Below are 27,056 nucleotides of genomic sequence, written 5' to 3' on the forward strand. Positions count from 1 at the left end.
AGTCATCTCTGCCATTCAATCATGGCTAAGTTTCTCAACCCATTCTCCTGCCTTTTCCCCATAACCTTTGATCCCCTTACCAATCGAGAACCAATCTATCTCTGTCTTAAATATACTCAATAACCTGGCCTCCACAGCCTCTGTGGCAATGAAGTCTATCGATTCACCACCCTGTGCCTGAAGAAATCCCTCCTCATCTTGATTCTAAAGGGTCATCCATTTATTCCGAGACTGTGCCCTTGGATCCTAGTCTCACCTACTAATAGAAACATCTTCTCCACATCCACTCATGATTGGGATGAAGCCTGGGCGGGATTGTTGTCAGTGTAGGCTCAATGGGCAAAATGGCCTCCTTCTACACTGTATGGACTGTATGATTATAGACCATTGATCAGAAACATTACCTGTCTCTCTCTCCCTCCCTGTAGATGGTGTCTGCCCTACTGAATATTTGCAGCATTTTCTGTTTTTATTTCAGGCTTCCAGCAGCGCAATGATATGCATTCAGACTGGTTTGATGTTGAATTTTAGGTCAGATCAGAATATGTAATTTATCACCACCAATGCTCCAAATCAGCTGAGAGCATTTATCTAGAAGTAAACTGGGCTAAGACCACAAGGAAAACGGATACAGACTTGTGAGCCACAGGCACCATTCGTAAATAGATCCTTGGGCCACTGGGGAAAGAAACACCTTGGATGGATTACCAGCTCAGACCACATGTGAAATGGGCACAGAATGTTTTTACATCACAACAGAAACACTGCCACTGCCTTACTATAAAAACAGGCAAACTGGATGTACAGATAATTTTTTTGAGATGATGAAAGAACCACAAAGCAGATTGTTGCTGTTTTCCAGCTACCAACATAAGCCCAAATGCCAATAACACAAAATAGTCAGCACTGAGTTTTTAAAGGATCAGTTGAAATGAATGATATTCTCTTGCGGTTTAACATTGCTCAATGGACTGGGTTGGAGTTTCCCCTGTGGGCTTCTGAATGTTGTTGTCAAGCTCACATGTGGGCCAAAGCTCTCACTCCTATGGTACAATAGTCACTCGCTAGGATTTTTCCCAGAGGACAATCTGGAGGCTAATCAGTGGCCTTCCCACCTTGAATGTTGCAGCAAGATGTAATGGCAGGTCCGAGAGGGAAAGGACACTTCAAAATGGAGGCCCCCTCTCTTCAACAGTAAAAGAAGTGGTTTTTTTTGGCTTCAAGGCCGCTGCTGCCCACCCCACCCCGCAGAGCAGGAAAAAAAATTCTGCTGCACTTTTGGCTACTATCATGGCAACCATTGACACCGCAAACTGTCGGCTCCAAGTGGAGAGGATCTCCAAGAAGATCGCGCATATCGACACAGACATAAACCTGTTGGACTATAACTGGGTGTTGTGAGACTTCTCACTGCACCTTTGGCTCATGGATATGTTGTTCGAAGATTAGCTCCAGGCAACTAACCTGCTTTGCTGCCTCGGGGAACCTGGGAGGCTGACAGGAAAATGCCTTCTTTTAATGAGCCTAAAAGTGTCCCATCGGATACCCATGTGCAGGTGGGTGTCTCTGTCATTCCATTTCCCCCTCCCACCTCCAGAAAATGACCCTGGAATGGATCCAGAGTACTGGCATGGTGGCTGACAGCGCTTTTCTTAGTCCCCATCCACCCATGATCCCAACCTCAGGGGGGGAGTTCAAGATTCAGACCAGAATCATTGAATCCCTACAGTGCAGAAGGAGGCCATTCAGCCCATCGAGTCTGCACCGACAACATTCCCACCCCAGGCCCTATCCCCATAATCCCACGCATTTACCTCACTAATCCTTCTAACCTACACATGTTTGGACACTGCAGGCTATTTAGCATAGCCAATCAACCTACTCTGCCCATCTTTAGATTGTGCAAGGAACCCCAGAGGAAACCCATGCAGGCACAGGGAAAATGTGCAAACTCCTTATAGACAGCTACCCAAGCCGGGAATCGAACCCAGGACCCTGGGAGCTGTGAGGCAGCAGTGGTAACCAGTGCCACCGTGCCGCCCAATCTCAAGTACCTTTTGATAAAGATTGGAAAGTTCGACCCCCACCCCCCCCGAAATTTGGTTCTAAAGCTCAATTATCTGCAGCGATACGTTGCATTATCAATTGAAATCTAATGAAGCAGTGATAATGGGGACCAAATGGTCATATACGAAAAGATAGGTGACTGCTCTCGAGGCATCAAGCACGAAATTCAGTATTTTAATTTCCTCAGTATTCTACCTAGCAGGTTGGAATAGGATTCACCATGATAGCATGAACAAATATCTTCATCTCTCCCACTAGACTTGGCTGCCCCCATCAGTCCACTAATGTAGGCGTATTTCTATATTCCTTTTCAATCTCTAAATTTCAGCTGTCTACCTTTTCTCCTTTCTCTTTGCCATCATAACAGGATAGGATTTCTGATTTTGAGGGAAAAATTAATTTGAGTCTAAAATTGCGCCTGTTTTGAGAGGTGTGTTTTTTTTCCCTCAAATCTCTTTTGTATATCGCAAAGCGTAAAAATCAGCCATGGACCAGCACGATGGAGAAATATTTTGAGAAGTATTCTTTTTAAAAATGCATTTAAAAAAAAATTCTTTAGTGTGTTGAAAAGTAATAACTTTGTGCAGTTTGATTAATGCAACTTGTGATCAGAGGATCCTAACAGTACAGAAGGAGGCCATTTGGCCCATTGAGACTGCACCAACAACAATCCCATCTGGGTCCTATCCCTGTAACCCCACACATGGCTAATCTCCCCAATACAAAGGGGCAGTTGAGCATGGCCAATCCATCTAATCCCCACATCTTTGGTAATGGCCTAACTAAAATTTACAAGTTTATTTATTAGTGTCACAGAGTGCTGCAAGTAGGCTTACATTAACACTGCAATGAAGTTACAGTGAAAATCCAATAGTCGCCACACTCAGGCACCCGTTCGAGTACATCGAGGGAGAATTTACCATGCCCAATGCACCTAACCAGCACGATTTTCAGACTGTGGGAGGAAGCCAGAGCACCCGAAGGAATCACACGCAGTGATCCAAGCCAGGAATCAAACTCAGGTCCCTGAGGCAGCAGTGCTACCACTGTGCCAGAAAAGACATTGATTCTCCTCCAAAAATTAATTCTAAGTGCCAAATTTGCGTGAAAACTGGAGTAAATCATGTTTTTTTTTAACTGGATGTTCAGAATGAATCTCCCACACTTTGAGCATTGCAGAATGCCCTAGCGGGATTCTCTCTGAAAATCAGGCAGTGGGGCCTCTCCCCGCTGGACAGTGCTGAGTGGGCCACTGCATATATGCCGATCTATCAGAGTGGAGATTGACGCTTGCAGTGGTTCTGCACTGCAGGCGTCCCAATTGCTGGCCTTCCAAACCCCCTCCCACCTCCTGATCGCTGGCTTCCTTGAACACTCCAAGCAAGCCCTGATGTTCCCCCCGTCCTTCCGCTCCGGTCCCAATCTCCCCCCTCTGCTCCCCCAGCAGCCCCAACCACCCTGCACCCAGATGTCCAGCCCCGATCACCCTTTTTTTCTCTCTCTCTCCCAGCAATCTTCTGGTTGAGTGTCAGCAGGACCCCCTACCCCCACCGATCGCCCACCAATAAGCTTTGCCCTGCTGTGGCCCTGCCCCCTTGGCACTGCCCGATGCCCTGTGGGCAGTGCTAAGGCGCCCCTTGGGCAGGATCAGGGAGCTAGGCTGGCACTGCCCAGGGGGCAACTTCCCTTACCCCTAACCCCATGGGGGGCTGGGGGTGTCTCCGTGGCCTCTGTTCCCTCCAGTGGGTCGGGCCGCCTGTTCCCTGTTAGTGGAGCGCTGCTGTAAACCCTGCTGGAGGCAACCACTCCTGGTGTGGGAGGGATGGAGACACTAGCGGACCTGTAGACTTCAGATCTGGGCCCGCTAATGGAATGTAAATATTAATTTCGATATTTAAAACAGCTCCATGCTGGTGACTCCAGAAAAGTTTTACCATGGAAACGCTTGGAGGTCGTGACACCCAGTGGGAGCCCGCTGAATGGCCAACCGAGGTGGCCCCTGACTTGTGCTCGTGGAGCAGCGCAGCGGGCTGGGAGAATCATCATCCCCGTGGTTGGATCCTGAGTGTGGAGCTACCATGTTAAAGATAAGAGTCTATAAGAAAAGCATTGATTACAAATACTCCTATTTCCTATCAACAAAAACCAACAAAATACTTACTGCTATCAAATGATAAGTTACTGCCCAGCTGTTGCAACGCATCCCCAAACCTCTGTGTATCAATGTGTACTGCTAGGCTTACACTGTCACACGTACCTGTAAACCTGAGTCTAATTCTGTTTTAATTAATAGATCGTATTCCCATTAATTGAATTGGGATTTGCATTCCCTAAGAAGTGAGCAGAGACTTCATGTGCGTTACTTACTGCTGTAAAATTCAAAAGCTGTACTTTATATTGGGTTGCCATTATCTACAGATTTATACTTCAGAGAAAGTTTGCATTCCCAGCTTCTTTCATCCCTTACAGTTCAGGCCTGCCCCTCACGCTTCAGTAGCAGTAAGGTCTACGCTATTAAGGAGAACCTTGATGTTATCTCATTTTGTTCCGAGTCCACCTTGAGGCCTCTTTCATGTTGGTGGCGAACGCTGTGGAAAGGTCGGTCACAAGCTGACAGAAAGGGGAACGATTAACCAATTGCCACAGTCACATTTGATTTGTCCATTGACACGCAGTCTCACTCAAGATTCAACCCAGGTTCAGCCTTTTAATATTCATAGAGCAACCTAGAATCAAAAGTATCAAATTGCCTATTGTACACAACCAAGTTTCTGAGGCTTTGGATCTTCCTAATGCATGGCAGAACTGCACTTCATGATTGCAACATGTGTTTGATCTACATTTATCATATATGTCACAGGCAGCATGAAAGCACTGTTGCCTCACAGCGCCAGGGACCCAGGTTCAATTCCAACCTTGGGGGACTGTCTGTGTGGAGTTTGCTCATTCTCCCCATGTCTGCGTAGGTTTCCTCCAGGTGCTCCAAATTCCTCCCACTCTCCAAAAATGTGTGGGTTAGGTTGATTGGTCATATTAAATTACCCCTTAAATTAGTGGGGTAAATATATAGGATATATAGGGCCTGGGTGGGATTGTTGTCAGTGCAGGCTCGAAGGGCCAAATAGACACCTTCTGCACTGTAGGGATTCTGAGACCAAGTCCGGAATTCTCCAATGTCATATGTCCTGCCAGCACTGCCAGTGAGAATGAACAATTTGGTACTCAACCAAATCTCCGTTCATAGCAGCGAGACTGTAGAATCTCGTGAATGAGGTAAGAAAATCCCAGCCCACAAGTGTTAATGGGTACAGATCTACAGAGAGGTGCAAGAACAGATAGGCCTGTGGACATGTGTGCACAAATCATTGCAGGTGGCAGAGCAAGTTGAGAAAGTGGGTGAGAAGGCATACAGGGATCTGGGGCTTTATAAATAGAGTCCAAAAAGCAAGAACATTACAATGAACCTTTATTAAACACTGGTTCAGCCACAACTGGAGTATTGCATTCAATTCTTGACACTTTACTTTTAGAAGGATATGAAGGCTTCAGGGAGAGTGCAGAAAAAATATCCTGAGTACACTTCCAGGGATGAGGGTAGTTCTGTGTTATGTGGATAGATCAGAGAAGCTGGAGATGTTCTTCTTTGGTTAAGGTTGAGAGGAAATTTTTTAGAGGCAGCAGAATCTAAAGTGACCTGCAAAATCTTAACACTGTGAGTGGCTGAGATATGAAATTGCCTGGCAGGCTGCTGGCTACAGATTCAGTTGTGGCTTTCTAAAGGGAATTGAATGAGTACCTGAAGACAAAAACAAAACAATTGCAGACTTACAGCAAAAAGGACAAGGGAGTGGGACTGTTGGATTTCTCTTGCAAAGAAGAGAACCAACATGGACTCGATTGTTCAAAAGTGCTGCAATCATTTTATGATTCTGGGATCAATTCTTTTTGGAAGAAATTTCACACTAAAATGTTTATGGATTTCATTAAATGTGTGACTGTAGCTTTACAAGGTTACAGCACAGGGATATCTATTGGGTTCAATTGAGGACCCTCCAAACATACTGAGTTAGGACTAAACCAACTATATGAGTGTCAGCAATCTCAAAAATACATTCATTGCTTGAGGTTCAAGTTTGTTAGTAATGTTCTTGGAATCCAGTGCTTAAAATTGCAGACATCTGGAAGACTGTGAACTTGCGTCTTTGGGGGCAGTGAGAAGCTTCACAGCGCCAGGTTAAAGTCCAACAGGTTTATTTGGAATCACGAGCTTTCGGAGCATTGCTTCTTCATCACTCACCTGATGAAGGAGCAGCACTCCAAAACCTTCTGATTCCAAATAAACCTGTTGGACTTTAACCTGGTGTTGTGAGACTACTTACTGTGCTCATCCCAGTCCAACGCCGGCATCTCCACATCATCGTATCCCTGGGCCAGTGATCAAATATGCATATAAGTGGAATTGAGGTACAGGTTGTACAAAGTCTAATAATTGATTGACAGAAAACAGGCACAAGGAGCTGGATGTCCTAATCCTGATTGTCTGTTGCTGTGGTTCAGATCTTGCATTCCTGGAAGAGTGATCAATGTTGGTTAATTCCAGCTTTTGGTAGAGTTATACCAAGATCAAGCCTCAATGCCCCCATTTTTTAAAACTCACCAAAAGATAATGGCATCACTACTAGGCTAGCCTTTATTGCCCATCCCTAACTGCCCTTGAGAAGGTGGTGGTGAGCTGCCTTCTTGAAACGCTGCAGTCCCTGTTGTATAGGGTACACCCACGGTTAGGGAGGATGTTCCAGGATCCTGACTCAGTGACAAAAGGCGTGGTGATATATTCCTAATTCAGGATGGTGAGTGACTTGGAAGGGAGCGTCCAGGTGGTGATGTTCCATGTGTCTAATGCCCTTGTCCTTCTGGATGTTAGTAGCTGTGGGGTTGGAAGTTGCTGCCCAAGGAGCCTTAGTGAGATAAAAGTCAAATATTGTGGATGCTGGAATCTGAAATAAAAACAGAAAATGCTGGAAAATCTCAGCAGGCTTGACAGCATCAGCAGAGAAAAAATAGAGCCAATGTTTCAAGTCTGGATGACCCTTCGCCAGAGCTGATGTCAGCTCCGAAGAAGGGTCATCCAGGCTCGAAACTTTGGCTCTATTCTGTCTCCACAGATGCTGTTAGATCTGCTGAGATTTTCCAGCATTTTCTGTTTTTGATTGTGCCACAGTGAGTTTCTGCAGTGCATTATTCTATGTTTATATCGTGCAGTGCTTCTACTTTCATGCAAGAATTCTGGTAAACTCACCTCATGGTGTTTGTGTCTAACATGATTCAAGCAGAGTGAAACTTAGTAAATTAGCTGTGTGCATTTTGGGTGCGAAACATGAGGCCATTAATCTGGCAGCCATTTGAAAAACTTGTATGAAAGTGTCGATACCTGAACAGAAACTTACAAGTTTATCTACATTGTACAATCAACTGCATAAGACTGTGTGCCTGGAGTTGATAAATTTCCCTTGCACAACTGACAGCACCATTATGTTGCGTGGACTTTGCTTTTGTTCTCCAGCCAATCTCCTTCACTAGGTGGTATTTTCCACACCCACTACTGCATGTCTTGCAGAAGTGGAGGTGGCCCGCCATTGGCCGGTGGCAGGATCTTCCAGCCCTGCTGCTGTCAACAGGATTTCCCATTGTTCACACCCTCTGTCACCAGGGAACCCATGGGAGCACATTGCTGTCAACAGGACTGGAAGATGCTGCTAGCGGGAACAGCTGGAAAACCCTGCCCATTGTCTTGTCTTATAATGTAATGTTTGGAGTTCTCTTCTTTCAAATTAAGGATATTATTCGCCTTGTTTTACGTGGGCATTGTTAGCGAGGTTAGCCTTTATTGCCTACCCTTAATTGCCGTTGATGAACCATCTTCTTGAACCAGTGCATCTATGTATGTACACCCACAGTGCTGTTAGGGAGGTAGTTCCAGGATTTTAACCCAGCAACAGTGTAGGAATAGTGATGTAGTTCCAAGGCAGGATGTTGTGTGAGTTGGAAGGAAACTTCCAGGTGATGGTGGTGTTTCCATGCACTTGTTGCTCTTGTCCTTCTAAGACTAAAGGTAATGTCATAGAATCCCTACAGTGCGGAAGGAGGCCATTTGGCCTATTGAGTCTGCACCAACGACAATCCCACCCAAGCCCTATCTCTCTAATTCCATGTATTTATCCTGCTAGTCCTCCAGACACTAAACTGCAATTTTAGCAAGGCCAAGCAACATTATACACACATCTTTCAGACCATGGGAGAAAACCCACGCAGACAACATGCAAACTCCACAAAGACAGTGACCCAAGCTGGGAATCGAACCCGGGTCCCTGTCGCTATGAGGCAGCAATGTTAACCCCTGTGTCACCGTGGGGCGGTGGTCCTCAGTTAAATTGCCACCAGTCAGCTGTCAGAGTGCAGAGCAGCCTATGGCCATCTGGGACTAAGGCAACTTTACCTTTACCTGGAGGAGTTAGGCATATTGGACAGTCGTTTCCTGAATTCCTCACTTAGCTGTTCACCAAAAGGTGCTGTTTTATTTACATGTTAATAACATTGAATGGTGCTAACCTCACAATAATCAATCCTTCTGCTGTCATGTAGCGTAATTTGATTCGTTCAGGATTTTATTATCAGCACTGTTCATTATGATTTGTGTTGCAGTTAAAGACTTGTATTCGATATTTTATATTCTGACATGCTAATAAATTTCCATGGTCGCATGCGTCTAAAGCATGTTAGAGTAAATGCACTAATTAATAGCTCATTACTGCTTATTGTAAAACAACTTTTAATTTTATACTTGGATTAAGTGCAGGCTGGTGGGCAAATGCTGATGAGAAGTAAACCTCTGGTCAGATTGAGTTTCTGATGCACAATGGCAACACCTAGTGGCCATTATTCAAATACCAACAACGAGGACAAGGGCTCACCTGACCCGCTTTACATTGAAAGACAGGAATATTATTAAACCATTTTTAAATGCGTCAGACAAATTCTAGTGCAATTTATTTAAAATGGATTTTCCTGTCCCAGTTGACGATGAATATTCTTTCACTGGATGTTGATAATCCAAAGATTCGGGCGACACAGTAGCGCAGTGGTTAGCACTGCTGCTTCATAGTGCTAGGGACCTGGGTTCAATTCCCGGCTTGGGTCACTGATTGGGTGGAATTTGAATGTTCCCCCTGTGCGTTTCCTCCGGGTGCTCCGCTTTCCTCCCACAGTCCAAAGATGTTACAGTTCAGGTGGATTGGCCATGCTAAATTGACCCTTAGTGTCAGGGGGATTAACAGGATAAGTATGTGAGGTTATGGGGATAGGGCCTGTGTGGGATTTTTGATCGGTGCAGACTCGATGGGCCAAATGGCCGCCTCCAGCACTGTAGGGATTCTATTCTATGATGTGCAGGTTAGGTGGATTGGCCACACTAAAGTTGTCCCTGAGTGTCAGGGGATTAGCAGGGTAAATACATTGGCTTACGGGGACAGTGGCTGGGTAGGTATGTTGTCAGTACAGGCTTAACGGGTCAAATAGTCTCCTCCTGCATTGTAGGGATTCTTTGATTGTTGGCATGGCGTGCGTTTATTGCCCATTTCTCATTGCTCTTGAGAAAGTGATTGCTGTCAGGACAGGAACTCCAGGTTTTTAACCCAATGACAGTGAAGCCATTGGTAGGTAGTTAAGGGTTGTAGAGTTCATATTTGTGGCATTAGTAGCCGATTTCCCTCTTGCCTGCTCCACCGGCTGCTTCTGGCATGGCCCATGCATGGGAGAAGAAATTTCCAACCTCTTGGGGCCTAAGAAACTTAAACCATTGTTGTGTTTCCATTAGTAGGAGAGATTAGGATCAGAGGGAACAACATCAGAATAAAGGGACAACCTGTTGGAGATGAGGAGGGTGGTGGATATATGGAATTCATTGCCGCAGAAGGCTGAGGTAGCCAGGTCACTGAGTGTATTTAAGACAGAGATAGATAGGTGCTTGATTGGTAAGGGGATCAAAGGTAATGGGGAAAAGGCAGCAGAATAGGGTTGGGAAACAAATCAACCATGATTGAATGGCGGAGCAGACTCAAAGGTCTGAATGACCTAATTCTGTTCCTATATCTTGTGGTGCTCAACTGAGGAGATTGCATAGAGGGGAGCCACTTTACCCCTTCTCATCTGGTCAAAAAAACAAACATGCTGTCTGCCTCAAACTGACATGGGCACAGGTGGATGGTGAACTGTGACCCCTGCATCTGAAACAGGACATTTCAGTTTTTAAGCCCAAATAGTTCTGACCTCCAGGGGTCCTTGCACAATTGTCTTGGTGGGAGAATGGAAGGGAATGGACTTGTGCTTACAACACTTTGGCCTGTTTCCAACTGCATATAGCAAACCCAGAAAAAAGCAAGAGGTGTTGAAAGGTCAGAAAATACAGTGAGCTAGTCACACCAGAGAATTTCTCCACATGTGATTATTGTATTTAGATTACATTTGAAATCCTTCTTCCTGTTTGGTAGGTTCTGACATCCTTCTTACTATGATGGCAATGCTGGTATTCACAGTCTGTAATTTAACACTTAACTGTTGACAAAATAGTAAGGTCAAAAACAAAGGTTGGCATTCTTCCAGAAGGGACTAAGGTTGTGTGTTGGGGTTGGGACAGGGAATGTTTACTTCTGTCGAGAATGACAGGAAACCAAGTCATATCTTCTGTCCCTGGCGTAATTACTTACGTATCCGGGGAATTTGTGCGTTCTTCCATGGCTTAATGGTGCGTCTGGGTGCCATAGTTAAAAGGCGCGCGATATCACTGACCAGCATTGAAGGAAGAAGATGGACATCCTGAAACACTCTGAGGCTGGAACATCGACCTCCTTGAAGACAGTGAAGCTGGAAAATCCATTTTATAGCTGGTACCCTACCCACTGCTCCAGGGTTCCAGGATTGCTCCTGGCCCCCATCCCAAACTTTAGAGACAGCCCCAGGCTTTCTTCAGGTATGTCTTGACTTCTGCACGCTGTGTTGGTCCAGACGTGTTCTGGAACAGCATGTTTTTCTGTTGGAAGGGAGGGTTCCAGTCTCTGATGAGCAAGTCAGTTTCAGGCCAGCCTGCAGCGGGATTCCCGATCCGTCATGATGGGCAGCATCGGAAGATCACGCTGTAATTTTGCGCCGACGTGAACCCTATTTCTGGTCCTGCCACCGGATTCTCCTCCTCGCGTGCCCACCATTGAACCTGCCTGTGGGGACATGGGAGAATTCTGTCCAGAGTGTGTGATTTTTTTTTGCTGAGCGCTTCATGGCCTAGGTCACTGGATGGTGGTGGAACTTCACTTGATCAAAATACCAAAGTGGAGAAAGGTGACGTTGACTGAACCAGTGCGAGTGAATGGGGAATTTTAAAGCAAATTCTGCTGCAAACCAATTGAGGTTGTGCTTTGTGTGATCATTTGTACTAGTCCACAATGCAGTTTGACCAAATCAGACACATCCAGAAAATTAACTCCCCTAGCCAAAGCAAAATTGTGAAATTCCAATGCTAATTCTGTTGGTTTAGGAAAGCTCTTCAAACAGTGTTAATTTTTTATTCATTCATGGCATGTGAGCACCACTGGCTGGGCCAGCAATTATTGTCCATCCCAGAAGGCATTTAAGAGTCAGCCACGTTACTGTAGCTCTGAAGTCACCTAAGAAGAACAAAGAAAATTACAACACAGAAACAGGCCCTTCAGCCCGCCAAGCCTGCACTGACCGTGCTGCCTGACTGAACTAAAACCCCCTACCCTTCCAGGGACCATACCCCTCTATTCCCATCCTATTCATGTATTTGTCCAGACACCCTTAGAAGTCACTATCGTATCTGCTTCCACTACCTCCCCAAACAGCGAGTTCCAGGCACCCACCTCCCTCTGTGTAAAAAAAGTTGCCTCGTTGACCCAACAACAACAGATTTCTTTCCCTAAAGGATTTTAGTGAATCAGGTGGGTTTCTGCAACCATCAACAATAGGTTCATGGCCACTTTTAATTCCACATTTTTTATTGAATTCAAATTTCACCATCTGCCATGGTGGGATATGAACCTGGATCCTCAGAGCATTACCCTGAGTCTCTGGATTACACTTCTAGCGACAAATCCTTTGTGCAACTGCAAAATTGATTGATATATACCAATGATTAAATATTATTCATGTTACTCAAAGGGGGCTTTTAAATTCATCCTTAGTGGTTTTAAATCAACTTGCTTACGGGTGGAGGACAGTCAAACTCACTAAAATGGTTAACTCTGCTGATCATCCCATTTTAGCTGTTTAATAAAACAGCACCTCCCTAAAACACACTGAACAATACTTTGTAATGGGAAGAATGAAAGGAAACAACCACTTTGAATGCTGGTTTGTGGAAGTTTTGCATATAACAATGCAAATGCATTCGAACAAGAACGTGAAACATAGCCAACACGATAAATTATCAGCTTTTCATTCATGCAGTATGCTACTTGTGTATATAAGGTGTTCACGATTCAAATGGGTATGTATATAAGCTTAAAACGGTACAGGAATACCTGTGACTGTTTGCTCAGCTTAGAAGTTTTGAAGTTTATTTGTTAGTGCCACAAGTAGGTTTACATTAACACTGCAATGAAGTTACTGTGAAGATCCCCTAGTCTCCACACTCTGGCACCTGTTCAGGTACACTGAGAGTGAACACTGAAAGGTGCATGGCCAATGCACCTAACCAGCACGTCTTTCAGACTGTGGGAAGAAACCGGAGCACCCGGAGGAGAACATGCAGACTCCACAGAGTCACCCAAATGAGGATTCGAACCGGGCCCTTGGAGCTGTGAGGCAGTAGTGCCAGCCACTGTACCACCCAGCCGCCCAATGGACAACACTGGTACAGAATGTGGACTATGGCATAAAGAAACTAGATACAAACTAAAGTAGTATAATGATTGCAGTGTAAAATTCCGGTGCTAACATTTAAATTAATTTCCGTACATGGATTTCACGGATCAACCTGCCATAACATGCTGTGGTGGTGAATAATACAGGGTGGGAGGGGGAGGTGTAGATGGTTGGAGGGGTGCAGATGGGGCAGGAGGTGCAGATGGGAGTGGGGTGGGAGGTGCTGATGGGGGTGAGGTGGGAAGTGTGGATGGAGGTGGGTGGGGTTGTGAATGGCTCACTCCCCCTCCCCACGCAGAAACAAAGTCAGCGTGCCAACAACATGCTGTACGTCAACTCGTCTCTCACTGTGAGACAGCGAAACAAGGGCCAAGTGGGAACTTTCACCCCTCACTGGGGAGAGTCTCTCACTTCCTGCAGCTGCTGGACAATCCAATTGGCCAACAGCCCCATCAATCCCAGCAGTTCCAACAGTGTGCCATGTACTGGGACTGCGGGAGAGGAAAGCAGATGGCTCATGGGTCCCCGGAGCTGGTGACTCTGGAGTCTTGGGTAGGGGGAGGGTTTGGGGAGATCACGGTGGGGCAGGGGCTGGCATCAGGAAATCCTGCTGGCGAAACCATCCTCCATCTCATCTCCTCACATCATGAAACATTACGAGAAATTCCCACCATGAGCGTAGAAGACTTTGGCTGGGTACATGATCCATTTTGTTCACTTTGTTTTGAATCATTAAATACACTGTCATTAAAAGAACAAAAGGAATTTGCAGAGCTCAGGATGGAGCAAGTACTGAAACAGAATTTTGCCCCTGGACATATTTTAGTTGCTTGCAGGACAGGAATATCCATCTACTTCAAATCACGCTGTAGCAGTACTCCTACCATTCCCCACAACCTACCTGTGTGAGTTAGTGTTCTCAACACCGGCTTATTAAAAACAAGAAAAGACAGTGCCTGTCAGTGAAACAAGAACTGTGATTTGCTGTTTTGTGTTTCTGTCTGGAGTTAGAGATCCTGCTGACAGAGACAGGCCCAGGTGTCACATTAACTTTGTCGAGAAGGTGCTGCTCACGGCATTTCCTTCATTTATGAACTTCCACATCGAGAAATTCAAACTTTAAAAAAAAGGAAAACAATTGAAATCTTTAAATTTTAAAATTATAAACTTTTACAATAAAGAATATTGGCTGGAATTCTCCCAGCCATTCCCGCCAATGGGATTCGCTGCGTACCCTTGTTCGTGGGTTTCCCGGTGACGTGGAGTGACGTCAATGGGAAATCGCATTGACAGCAACAGTACCAGAGAATCTCGCCGCCAGCGAATGGCACGCAGCCTTCTGCCGCTACGCAGCTGGGTGACCAGAGAATCTCACCCGTCATATTTAATAGAGAAGTCGTAGAATCAATAGAACCCCTACAGTGCAGAAGGAGGCCACCCAGGCCCATCAAATCAACACCGATCACAATCCCAACCAGGCCCCATTCCCGTCACCCCACATATTCACCCTGCTGATCCCCTGATACTCGGGTCAATTTAGCCTGGCCAATTAACCTAATCCGCACACCTTCGGACTGTGGGAGGAAACCGGAGCACCCGCAGGAAACACATGCAGACATGGGAAGAATGTGCAAACTCCACACAGACAGGAATAGAACCTGATTCCCTGGCACTGTGAGGCAGCAGTGCTAACCACTGTGCTGCCCCAACTGGTGATAAGACTCCCATTGTAAACTTCTTAAATTAACAAAAAGCGTATAGGATGGTGACTTGATGTATTTTTTGGAAGTTTTAGTGATAAAAGATGTTTGCTAGAGGGCAGTTCAATTGGAGAAAATAGGAAGCGTGTCTCAAATTATTTTATAGTATAAAAGAATGGCGTGGCATAAAGCGATTGGGAACCTCGGAATCAGCGTGGCAGATGTTATATAAATGCACGTTGGTGTTAGTTTTAAAGAATTTAAAACTGAGGTAAAGTGGGATTATTCTGATTTGTGAAGCAGAATCCTACTATTAACTATATTGCAAAGCATTTTCCTACAGCATATCATTCTCCATTTAATGGTTATATTAGTTTCTTTCTTGTACTTTGGGATTACTGGACTCCACAATATTGTTATTGAGTTAACCCTATGAGCACAACTTTTTACTCTTCTCTCCCTGACTTGCTTGGCTACCTTCCCTTTAAATGTAACTATGCGATTCTTTTCAGTTAGCCCATGTGGTAGAAAGTTCCACATTCAAGACTTTGTCTTGATGAAGAAGCTTCCCCTGAGTTTTTCATTACAATAAAAGCCAAATAATGCAGATGCAATTTCCCTGAAGTGGTGGAGGGGTGGGTGGGTTTGGAAAGGAGAGCGGGAATGGAGAAGTGAAAAAATAGAAGTGAAAAAGAAGTATGATAAAATAGACAAATGAGATAAAATGAAGTAAAATAAATGGAAATGGGGTGAAGTTGGGGGAGAGCGTTTATCCTCTGAAGTTGTTGAACTCAATGTTCAGTCTAGAAGGCTGTAAAGTGCCCGATAGGAAGATGAGGTGCTGTTCCTTCTGTTTGCATTGGGGTTCACTAGAGCATTGCAAAAGGCCAAGGACGGACATGTGGACAGGGGAGCAGGGTGGGGTATTGCGTGGCAAGCGACATTTCATCTCATTCATCCATTTCATCATCCTTCTTTTTCACTTCACGGATCAACCGACTCAAGAACAGCTTCTTCCCTCCTGCCATCAGACTTTTGAATGGACCTACCTCGCACTAAGTTGATCTTTCTCTACACCCTAGCTATAACTGTAACACTACATTCTGCACTCTCTCCTTTCCTTCTCTGAATGAAGTGCTTTGTCTGTATGGCGCGCAAGAAAAAATACTTTTCACTTATATACTAATACATATGACAATAACAAACAAATCAAATCCCTTAGTGTCCAAAGATATGTAGGTTAGGTGGATTAGCTATGGCAAATGGGCAGGGTTACAGGGATAAGGCAGGGTGGAGTGGGACTGGGTAAGATACTCTTTCAGAGATTTGGTGTAGATTCGATGGGTTGAATGACCTCTTTCTGCAATGTAGGGATCTATGATTCTGTGTTTCTATGTACATCTCAGTACTCCACACAAGGTTGTACTTCTGTCCTCCATCAGATGACAGTCTCTTTGTTGTATGACATTGAATTAATTATATCAGTGTCAGACGCTCCTGTTGTTAACACTTTACATACCTATGATCAATCACTTATGAAAGTTTCAACCTCTTTGTTCTGGTAAGATGCTTCTGAATATTTTTTTCCCTTCCCAGTGCCTAATCCTGCGATAGTATAGAAAGCAGAGTTGTGCGTAGCTCTCTGAGTGTCGTCTAATCAAGGTTCTATACAAGTCCAATATAACGTCATTGCTTTTCTATCCAATGCCTGTAGAATTAAACTCCAATTAAACTTGTTTTCATTTTTAATGGTCTTTTTAATTCATTCTTTCCTGCTGTGATTTTGGTCAGTCTACTTGTCCTAATCCGTTTCTGTAGTTGGTGTTAAAGTTTGTTTGATCATGTTCCTGTGAAGTACCATGGGGTGTTTTACAATGTTGAAGATGCTAGAATAGCAAGTTGTTATTGAAGAAAATATTATCATAATTGCCTTCCCAATCAAGCTTCTGCCCTTGCCACAGCATTGAAATAGCCCTAATCAATGTCACAATGCGTGATTAACTGAGATGCACTATCCCTCCTCCTCAACCAGTCTGCAGCCCTTGACACAGTCAGTCACACCATCCTCCTGCGATGCATCTCCCTAGGTGTTCAGTGGATTGGAATGCCCTCTCTACTCACAGCTAGATATATCCACCCACACCCACCAAAAGTTTCCTCCTTCCACCATACATGATTACCCCTGAATTACGCTAAAGAATAATTCTTGGCTCCCTCCCACTTCTCATCTACGCACTGACTGTCAAGCAATGTCACCCAAAACATGTCAGGCTCCACATGTAGCTAACGACACCTGGCTTTATCTCTCAGTGCCTTGCCACGCTGCTTGCCTTAACTATGTTATTAGATAAGCATAAATTTCCTCCAATGTTTTTAATAATCTTTTTGTATCTATTTGTTCACTGGATATGGGCTTCTCTGAGGAGGATTATTGTTTATCCCTAATTGCCCCCTTGAAGGTGATGGTGAGCTGCCTTCTTCGATGGCTGTAGTCTATGTGATGTAGGTACACCCACAGTGTTGTTAGAGAGTTCCAGGATTTCGGCCCAACCACGGTGAAAGAATGGTGATATAGCTCCAAGTCAAAAAAAAAGAATAGCACTCGGAAGATATGGAAGTCAGTGTTTTCCATTCCTGTCACTGATCGCATTCCCATCTTCTGATTATTGTTTCAGGTCGCAGCAGATTGTTTGCAACCTCAGTGACCTGTTCAATCATGAGCTAAAATTTTGACCCTGTTTCCTTTCCATCATACTACTTTATACCGCTAATATCACCAGTCTCTGCCTCAACTTCAGCTGCTGTAACTCCCAGCCATGTTGCTGTGACTTCCAGACTCTATTGTTGTCCTGCCAGCATCCCACCTTCCCGCCTTTATAGACTTCAACTCAAATAGGACCCTATCTCACACCAAGTCATGTTCATCTGTCACCCTGTGTTTGTTGATCTACCTTGATCCTCGCTCTCAATTTTATAGTTCTTACCCTCGTATTTCAGGTCCCTCTAAGGTATCGTTCCTCACTCTATTTGTAGCTATCTCTAGCCCAAAAAAGCCCTATTTTCTTTCTACTCTGACTTCTCGTACACCCCTGGTTTCCTTCCTGTCGCTTGGGAAGCTGTGCCTTTAGTTGTTTACCGATTCCATTTCTCCCCCTTCCTTTTCTTCCTCCCGAAAACCACCTTTTTGACCAAGCCATTGGTCACTTGTTCCAGTAGCTTTTTATGCGGCTCAGTGTTAAAATTTGTTTGGTTTACACTCTTAACAAACTGTTTTACTCTGCTGGAGGGACTATATCAACTGTCACTGCAACACCACACATTTGAAATGCTTGTTTAAGAGTCTGTTATTGGAGTGAAAGTAACCTTGTGGCACATTTTTAAACATTGCAGGTGTTTGTGAAGTGCCACTTTGAATATGAACCTGTCAACGATAACCTGATCCCATGCAAAGAAGCTGGCTTGAAGTTTACAAGTGGTGATATATTACAAATTGTGAATCAAGAGGACCTTAATTGGTGGCAGGTAAGTGTTGTAGGGTTTGTGGATGCTGGAATCTGAAACAACAACAGAAAATGCTGGCAAATCCCAGGCCTGGCAGCATCTGTGGAGAGAGGACAGAGCCAACCGTTCATTGCTTCTGATGAAGGGTCATCCAGACTCCGAAGGGTCATCCAGACTCGAAACGTTAGCCCTGTTCTCTCTCCAGAGATGCTGTCAGAAGTGTTGTAGGATGTTGGATGCCATTTGCTTGGTCTTATTGAAGTCTGCATAGTCTTAAATAGATTAACTGTATGTATTGGTGAATTACAAGAACTATATACATATACACTATAGATGATTCATGCTAGGAGTTGTCTCCATGCTTGCATGTGCACATAGCTCTCTTCAATAAATCCATAGCTCCTTAAAAGTGGCCACACAAGTAGTTAGGATCGTTAAAAAGGCATATGGCATGCTTGCCTTTATTGGTCGGAGCATTGAGTATGTGTCAGGATGTCACGTGTGAACTTTATAAAACTTTGGTTAGACTACACTGAGAGTATTGCATTCAATTCTGGTCACTACATTACAGGAAGGATGTGGAGGCTTTAGAGAGGGTGTAGAAGAGGCTCACCAGAATGTTGCCTGGATTAAAGCATATGAGTTATAAGGAGAGGCTGGACTAACTAGGGTTGTTTTCTCTGGAGCAGCGGAAGCTGAGGGGAGACCTGATAGAAGTCTATAAAATTATGAGAGACAGATAGGGTTGACAGTCAGAATCTTTTTCAACAAGAATTGAAATGTCTAATTTCTAGAGGGCATGCACTTAAGGTGAAAAGAGGAAATTTCAAATGAGATGTGAGGGGCAAGTTCTTTACACAGAGAGTGGTAGATGGGGAGGTGATGGCCTAATGATATTATCACTAGACTATTAATCCAGAAACTCAGCTAATGTTCTGGGGACTTGGGTTCAAATCTCGCCACGGCAGATGGTGGAAGTTGAATTCAGTAAAAAAAATCTGGAATTAAAGATCTTCTGATGACTATGAAACTATTGTCGATTGTTATAAAAACCCATCTGGTTCACTAATGTCCTTCAGGGAAGGAAGTCTGCCATCCTTACCTGGTCTGACCTGCATGTGACTCCAGAGCTACAACGATGGAGTTGACTCTCAACTGCCCAGTGAACAAGGGCAACTAAGGATGGGCAATGAAGGCTGGTCAGCTAGCAATGCCCAATCCCCATGAATGAATCAAAAAGGTACAGGCAGATACTATAGGGACATTTAAGGGGCTTTTAGATAAGCACATGAATATGCAAGGAATAGTGGGATATGGACCAAGAGCAGGCAGAATTTGGCGTCATGTTCAGCACAACATTGCGGGCTGAAGGGCCTGTTCTATATTCTAACATTAGATGACTCTTGGCAAGGGTCATGCTTTCAATTACATCACCATGTGGGCGGTACTCAGTCTAATGTTAATCCTATATGTGCCAGATCCTTTTAGGCATCGTTACTGCGTTTGTTAACCTGTTGTGCTACTGGCACAACTCCTTCCACACAGGTTGAATTTCACTTGAATAGCATTGGTTTTCCAGGCAAATTTTGCTGCTTATTTTGAGCTATTTTAATGTTCCAGTTTCAGAGCGTTGACAGTCTTTGGCTTTCCAGCAACATAAAAGTGGCTGTTACTTCTGAGTTGCTCTGAGAGTATTTCAAATAATTATGGCAGGTGGGTTAAAACCAGCTTGTGTTTTTCACCCTTTGTTACAAAGAAAACAACAAAACACCTGCCTTCAAGCATTCAGTCTGGAGCTGCGTGATAGCCTGACTTAAAAATTTAATGCCCAACAGGTGTTCTTGCAGCTTCTCAATGCAAAACAGAGTTCAGGGGCAGAATCTTCAGTGTCGGAAAAATCTGAAACCAGGAGTGCTCCCACATCTATCTTTGTCACTGCAACCTTCCGACATTCTGTCAGTTTTTCTGATAACTGGGAACTTAGCATCGCAGGGCAGGGCAAGGGGGGTAGTAGCAGAGCCTTAGTACGCTGGGGGAGCCGGCTGCAGAGTGCTCAGGTACCATTGTGCAGGAGGCCCCGATTGCCTATTGAACTGGGAATCTCCTCCCATCCCCCTGCCAACCACTCGCTTGATGTGGGTATGCCGGCGTTGGACTGGCGTAAACACAGTAAAAAGTCTGACAACACCAGGTTTTAGTCCAACCTATTTATTTGATAATATTCTCACTAGCTTTCGAGGGGACAGCCTCTTCGTCAGGTGAATGGAGAGTTCTTTCTCCATTCACCTGACGAAGAGGCTGTCCCCTCGAAAGCTAGTGAGAATATTATCAAATAAATAGGTTGGACTAAAACCTGGTGTTGTCAGACTTTTTACTGTAACCACTCGCTTTGCAGAGCTCCCCCTTACACAAGCCCTCCAACACCCAGTCCACCACCCCCCCCACCCCCAATCATAGTCTCACCCCCACTTAGGCCACACCCCGTTGCCATGATGCCAGCTGGGCACTGCCAAGCTGTCACTGCCCAATGGGGACTGCCCGGCCATGCCCCTGACCACCCAAGGGCTTCAATGACTTCCGATCCCCCTAGTGTGGCCATGGCACCTATTTGTTTCCGGTCTAGTGTATTAGTACTCGGGTTTGCAAATTACCTATGTACCCAATAGCAAACAAATCCTGGGATTTTAATTGCTGAGTTAACATCAAGCAATGAAGAATTGGATGGAAAAAAAGTCCACGGTTTCATTCCTTCATGAGTTTCAACACCATTGAACTGGCAGAGCAACTTTGAGGATGTTAAGTCACTCTTTGGCAACATCCCAACCACCTAAATTGCTTCATAGCCACATAAATACTTTTGAAGTTCAGTCACTGTTACTATGTAAGAAAACATGATGGTCAGGTGCAAGCTTTCACGGGCAACAATTTAGCTGACGCTGGTTGAGGAATTAATGTTGGTCAGAACACTCGAGGTGCTCCCTGACCTCTGAATTGTGTGTCAGATCTTTCATCCCCTCTTCCACTCCATCCCCTTGAGAGGGCAGCAGGGCATTTGCTTAATCAGTTTCCTCTAAAAGACAGCAGCTTTCACAGTGCACACGCTCTGTATCGGCCTAGACTATGGCTGGAATTTTACCACCCTGGTGAGGCTCGCAGAACAGAATTCTCCATTGACTTCAGTGGGAATTTAAAAACATTGCCCGAACGAGATCATAAAATCCCGCCCTGTATCTTCCAATCTCTGACTCGGGCTTGACTTGACACAGGAGCAAGGGGTCTACCAACTGAGCTGAGGCTGAACCTTTAGGACAAGAGATGAATTAATGGAATCATTAATATATGTGTTAGCAAACTCCCTGAGTTTCTGTTGAGTAGTATCGTGCACATCACTCTAACCCCTTGAAAATACTCATTTGAATGACATATGAACCCCCTGTGGAGTAGATGATCCAATGCTTTTAACATTCATTTTGTTTAAACTGTTAATGCTTTCCTTCAAATCTCCTATTATCACCTCACAAGCTGCAGGAGTAATCTTTGAACTCCACTGTCTATGCAAACTACTGTCCCATCTCCAGCCTTCCTCTCCTCTCTAATGTCCTTGAACATTCTGTCGCCTCTTAAACCTGTGACTATCTTTCGCAGAGGTTCATTTTGAACCTCTGCAATCTGATTTCCACCCCCATCGAAACTGTCCTTATCAAATTCACAGATGGCATGCTGTGCATCAGCGACAAAGGTAAACAATCTCTTTTCAGCCTCCTCAACCTATCTGCAGCCTATGACCACACCTTCCTTTTTCAATAACTCGCCTCAATTATACACAGCACGGGACTCCACTTTCCTGGCTCCATTCTTAACTATCCAGTCATAACTAGAAAATCAGGGCAAGCTCCATTCCCCAGCTATCAACATTCCTCTCCCTCTCAGCTATCTGTTCATAAACTTGGTGTTCTATTTGACCTCAAGATGAGATTACACCCACATATTCACACCATCTCTAGGGCGACATATTTCAACCTCCTTAGATGTCAATGAATTCCACCCCTTCCTTAGCTTATCCCCTGCTGAAACCTGCTTTCCGGATGTGCACTCAGATCTTGCATGGACCAGCTGGAAGGGGGTATTCACAGATATCTTTAACCTCTCCTTAGTCCAATCTGAGGTCCCCACCTGCTTCAAGAAGACGACCATCATCCCTGTACCAAAGAAAAGCCAGCAGCGTGCCTTAATGACAACTGCCTAGTGGCCCTGACATCCGTCATTATGAAATGCTTCGAAAGATTGGTCATAGCACGAATCAACTCTGGCCTCCCAGATTGCCTGGAGCCACTACAGTTCACCTAACGCCCCAGTAGGTCCACAGTAGATATCTTTTCCCTGGCCGAAAAGTCAATACTGGAACGCCTGGACAACAAGGCTACTGATATCAGACTCCATTTTATTGACTATAGCTCAGCCCTCAACATCATTATCCTAACAAAACTTATCTCCAAACTCTGTGGCCTTGGATTTGGCTCCTCCCTCTGCAGCAGGATACTAGACTTCCTAATGGGCAGACTGCAATTAGTAAGGAAAAGGTAATGTTACCTCCCCCATGATTATCCTCAACACCAGCTCCCCGAATGGCTGTGTCCTCAGCCTCTCACTATGCTCCATTTGCAGTTATGGCAGCATGGTCTAATTCCTCTCCAATTCCAGTTTCAAGTTTGCTGGTGACAGCACTGTAGTGGGTCAGATCTCAAGCAATGACGCGATGGACTATAGGAAGGAGATAAAGAATCTGATGAAATGGTGCAATGACATTAATCATTCCCTCAAAGTCAGTGAAATGAAGGAGATAGTCATTGACTTCAGGAAACATAATGGAGGACATGTCCCGTCTGCATCAATGCTGATGAATTGAGACGGTCAAGAGCTTCAAGTTTCTAGGTGTTCAGATCACCAACAATCTGTCCTTGTCCCTCCACAGCAATGCTATAGTTAAGAAAGCCCAGTAACGCTTCTACTTTCTCAGAAGACGAAGGAACTTTGGCACGTCCACTCCAACTCTCACCAATTTTTACAGATGCACCTTAGAAAACATCCTTTCCTGGTGCATCACAGCTTGGTATGGTTCCTGTTCTGACCAAGACAGTAAGAAAAGTTGTGAATACAGTCCAGTATATCACACAAACCAGCCTCCCATCCACTGATTCCATCTATACATCCTGCTGCCCCACAAAAGCAGCCGCGTAATCAAGGATCCCACGCACCCTGAACATACTCTCTTTTACCTTCTTCCATTTGGAAAAGGATACAAAAGCCTGCAAACACATGCCAACTAACTCAGGAACAACTTCTTCCCTGCTGCCATCAGACTTTTGAATAGTCCTATCATATTTTAAGCTGATCTTTCTCCACATCCTATCAGAAACTACAACATGATGTTCTATACTCTATGCTTTCCTTCTCCCCTATGTACTGTATGAATGATATATTTTGTCTGTATAGTGCACAAGAGACAATATTTTTCACTGCATCCCAATACGTGACAATAATAAATCAATTCAGTTCAATTCATTTGTGCCTTTATTCCCATTAGACTTGACTATTCCAATGCAGTCTTCACTGATCTTCCCTACATTTTACACTCCCTAAACCTTGAGGCCATCCAAAATTCTATACGTGTGTCCTAATCCTGTCTGACCAATATTGGCTCTCAGTTAACCAATGACCCGATTTAAAAATTCTCATCCTTGCATGGAAATCCCCACAAAGCCTTGCCCCTCCTTATTGCTGTGACCTCCTGGACATCTTCCTCCTTTTCTTTGCTCTTGCACATCCCTGAATTTCATTGCTTCACCATTGGAAGCCATGCCTTCTACTACTCCCTCCTTAAACCATTCTGGTTACCCATCTCTCTGCTTTAAAATAGGTAAGAGAGCACCTCCCACAGTGCAGCAGTCCCTCAGTCAGCCTAACATACATGCTTGAGTCTCTGGAGCTGAGGTTGACTCAATGACCTACTAAACTTTTAAAGTTTATTAGTGTCACAAGTAGGCTTACATTAACACTGCAATGAAGTTACTGTGAAAATCCCCTAGTCGCCACACTCTGGCACTTGTTCGGGTACACTGAGGGAGAAATCAGCATGACTTTCAGACTGTCATGGGAAACCATAGCACCCAGAAGAAACCCACACAGATACGGGGAGAATGTGCAAACTTTGGACAGACAGCGACCCAAGTCAGAAATTGAACCCAGATTCCTGGCACTGTCAGGCAGCAGTGCTAACTCTTGAGGCAAAAGTGCTACTGAATAAGTCACATTTTTATAATTTAGGACAAGAGGCAAATGTGAGATTAACTAATGGCCCTACTGATATATATCTGAATAAGCAATTTTAGTGGTGTGGTCCTTAAAACACAAGCTATTGATCATTTGTGCATCTCCTTATCTGACTCAATGTTGAAATTTGTTTGATTGTGCTCCTGGGATGTGACGTGGTTATTTTAAAGGTGGTGTAGCGTAGTGGTATTGTCATTGGACTAGTAATCCAGAGACCCAGGGTAGTGCTCTAGGGACCTGGGATTGAATCCCACCGTGGCAGATGGTAAAATCTGAACTCAATAAAAATCTGGAATTAAAAGTCCAATGATGACTATGAGACCATTGTTGATTATCGTTAAAAACCCATCTGGTTCACTAATGCCCTTTAGGGAAAGAAATCTGCCGTCCTTACCTGGCCGGGCCTATATGTGACTCCACAGCAATGTGGTTGACTCTCAAATACCCTCAGGGATGGGCAATAAATGTTGGCCCAGCCAGTGACACCCACATCCCAGGAACAAATAAAAAATAAATATAAATAGAAGTAATTGTTATTTCGATCAGAATTGTCAATTTGCCTGGCCTGACCTTGAAGAGAATTGATTGATTGATTTGTTAGTGTCAGAAGTAGGCTTACCTGAACACTGCATTGAAGTTACTGTGAAAATCTCCTGTTCGCCACATTCCAGCACCTGTTCGGGTGCACTGAGGGAGGATTTAGCATGGTGGGAGGAAACCCACACAGATACAGGGGAGAACATGCAGACTTTGTGTAGACAGTGACCCAAGACAGGAATCGAACCTGGGTCCCTGGAACTGTGAGGCAGCAGTGCTAGCCACTGTGCTGCTATGTCGCCAAGCTCAGGGGTGGGTAGGCAGATGGTGAGATAAAAAAGATGCCGGGGAGCTATCCATAATGAAGCGTGCATATGGAAATTTAAAGCCAACCAAGTCTGCTGCTTTGATTATCTCTGGAGCTAGAGAACTATGGGAAAAGCTCCCAACAAAAATTTTATTTTACATTATAACCCAGAGTCCATAACGATCTTCAGATATAAACCGTGCATCCGTTGACACTCTCAGTCTATGATGCTGCTTTGTTTTGGTTAGTTGGGTAATACTTAGAAATTGAAAAATGAATCAAGTGCATTGGAGCATTAACAGATAAATCTCACCACAAACAGAGATGGTCAGGCGTGAAGTAGTATTTCTCAATACTGGATCACAAGCTGAAAATTATTTGAACTGCATCAGCAAGAGGCAGCACTTTTAACAAAGCAAAATGCCATTATGACAAACTATGAAATGTGACGTAGAACGAAGAAGGACTATTTGTCTTTCTGCATTATCATTCAGATTTCTGTGTCAAACTTAGCAGGAGCTGTCAATTGCATTTTACTCTTCAAATGTAGCTGGGATATCTCTGTTAAAATCATTGAAGCTGTTTTCAGTTTAACTGAAACTGAATGAAATATTTTCCTCATTCCATTCTATTTCAATGACCCCGCAATCTTGCTGTTCCCTTGGGTTAGTTTATGAGGAGGGACTGGGGTTGTACTCATTGGAATACAGATGACTGAGGGGAGATCTCATAGAAACATGTAAGATTAGAAAGGGAATAGATAAGTTAGAAGTAGGGAGGTTGTTTCTATTGACATGTGAAAGTAGAACTAGGGGGAATGACCTCAAAATAAAGGGGAGCAGATTTAGGACTGAGTTGAGGAGGAACTTCTTCACACAAAGGGTTGTGAATCTGTGGAATTCCCTGCCCAGTGAAGCAGTTGAGGCTACTTATTGAATGTCTTTAAGGCAAGGATAGATACATTTTTGAACAGTAAAGGAATTAAGGGTTATGGTGAGTGGGCGGGTAAGTGGAGCTGAGTCCATGAAAAGATCAGCCATGATCTTATTGAATGGCAGAGCAGGTTCAAGGGGCCAGATAGTCTACTCCTGCTTGTAGTTCTTATGATCTTCTGAGTTAGAAAACTTGTAACTTTTGTAAATGGTTTTCCTACTTACTGCCTGACCTTTTATTTTGTATTTAGACACACTTCAAGATCTGCTAATGTCCAATTTTGGTGTTTAATACTTTTTTTTATTAGCATAATCCTGATTTTGTACAAAACCCTTCTTCATTTTGTCAATTTTCTTCCCTAGGCTAATTTATTTCGCCATGTCTCTCCTCAATTTGCCCAAGTATTACTGCTGTGGGTGAATGATGGGTTCACACTCTCTCGCTGTTATTTTGCCCATTCAATATTTTGCTTTGTAAGTTGCTGCAATTGAGAAATGGAACCTGGATGTTGCAATCTAGAGGACTATGGGACCTTTGTGACAAGCTGAGTCTATCTCCTGAATCAATAAGCTGAAGAGAGGTCATTTGAACAGTTCAAGAAAAATATACTCATTCTATATTTAAATCAGTCTGTAATACACCTCAATTTCACACAGGTTAACATTTTCAAGCATTCGGAACCCCAATGTTAATGTTGCACTTTAAATTAATCAGCACTAAAGGTTAACAACTAGGAGTTAACTTAC

General features: G+C 44.2%; 1 protein-coding gene across 1 annotated transcript in view; it reads left to right on the top strand.

Annotated features, from left to right (window-relative positions):
- The window catches only part of mpp2b (MAGUK p55 scaffold protein 2b), a 243,735-nt gene that overhangs the window by 188,130 nt on the left and 28,549 nt on the right, over window positions 1-27,056 (top strand). Inside the window, exon 6 of the mRNA XM_080213341.1 lies at window positions 18,093-18,224. Within this exon, the coding sequence (XP_080069467.1) occupies window positions 18,093-18,224 (132 nt within the window). The remainder of the gene's footprint in view (window positions 1-18,092; window positions 18,225-27,056) is intronic.

The sequence above is a fragment of the Carcharhinus amblyrhynchos genome, chromosome 27 (genome assembly GCF_965287045.1).
Source record: "Carcharhinus amblyrhynchos chromosome 27, sCarAmb.v2.hapA, whole genome shotgun sequence".
In the NCBI taxonomy this organism is placed as follows: domain Eukaryota; kingdom Metazoa; phylum Chordata; class Chondrichthyes; order Carcharhiniformes; family Carcharhinidae; genus Carcharhinus; species Carcharhinus amblyrhynchos.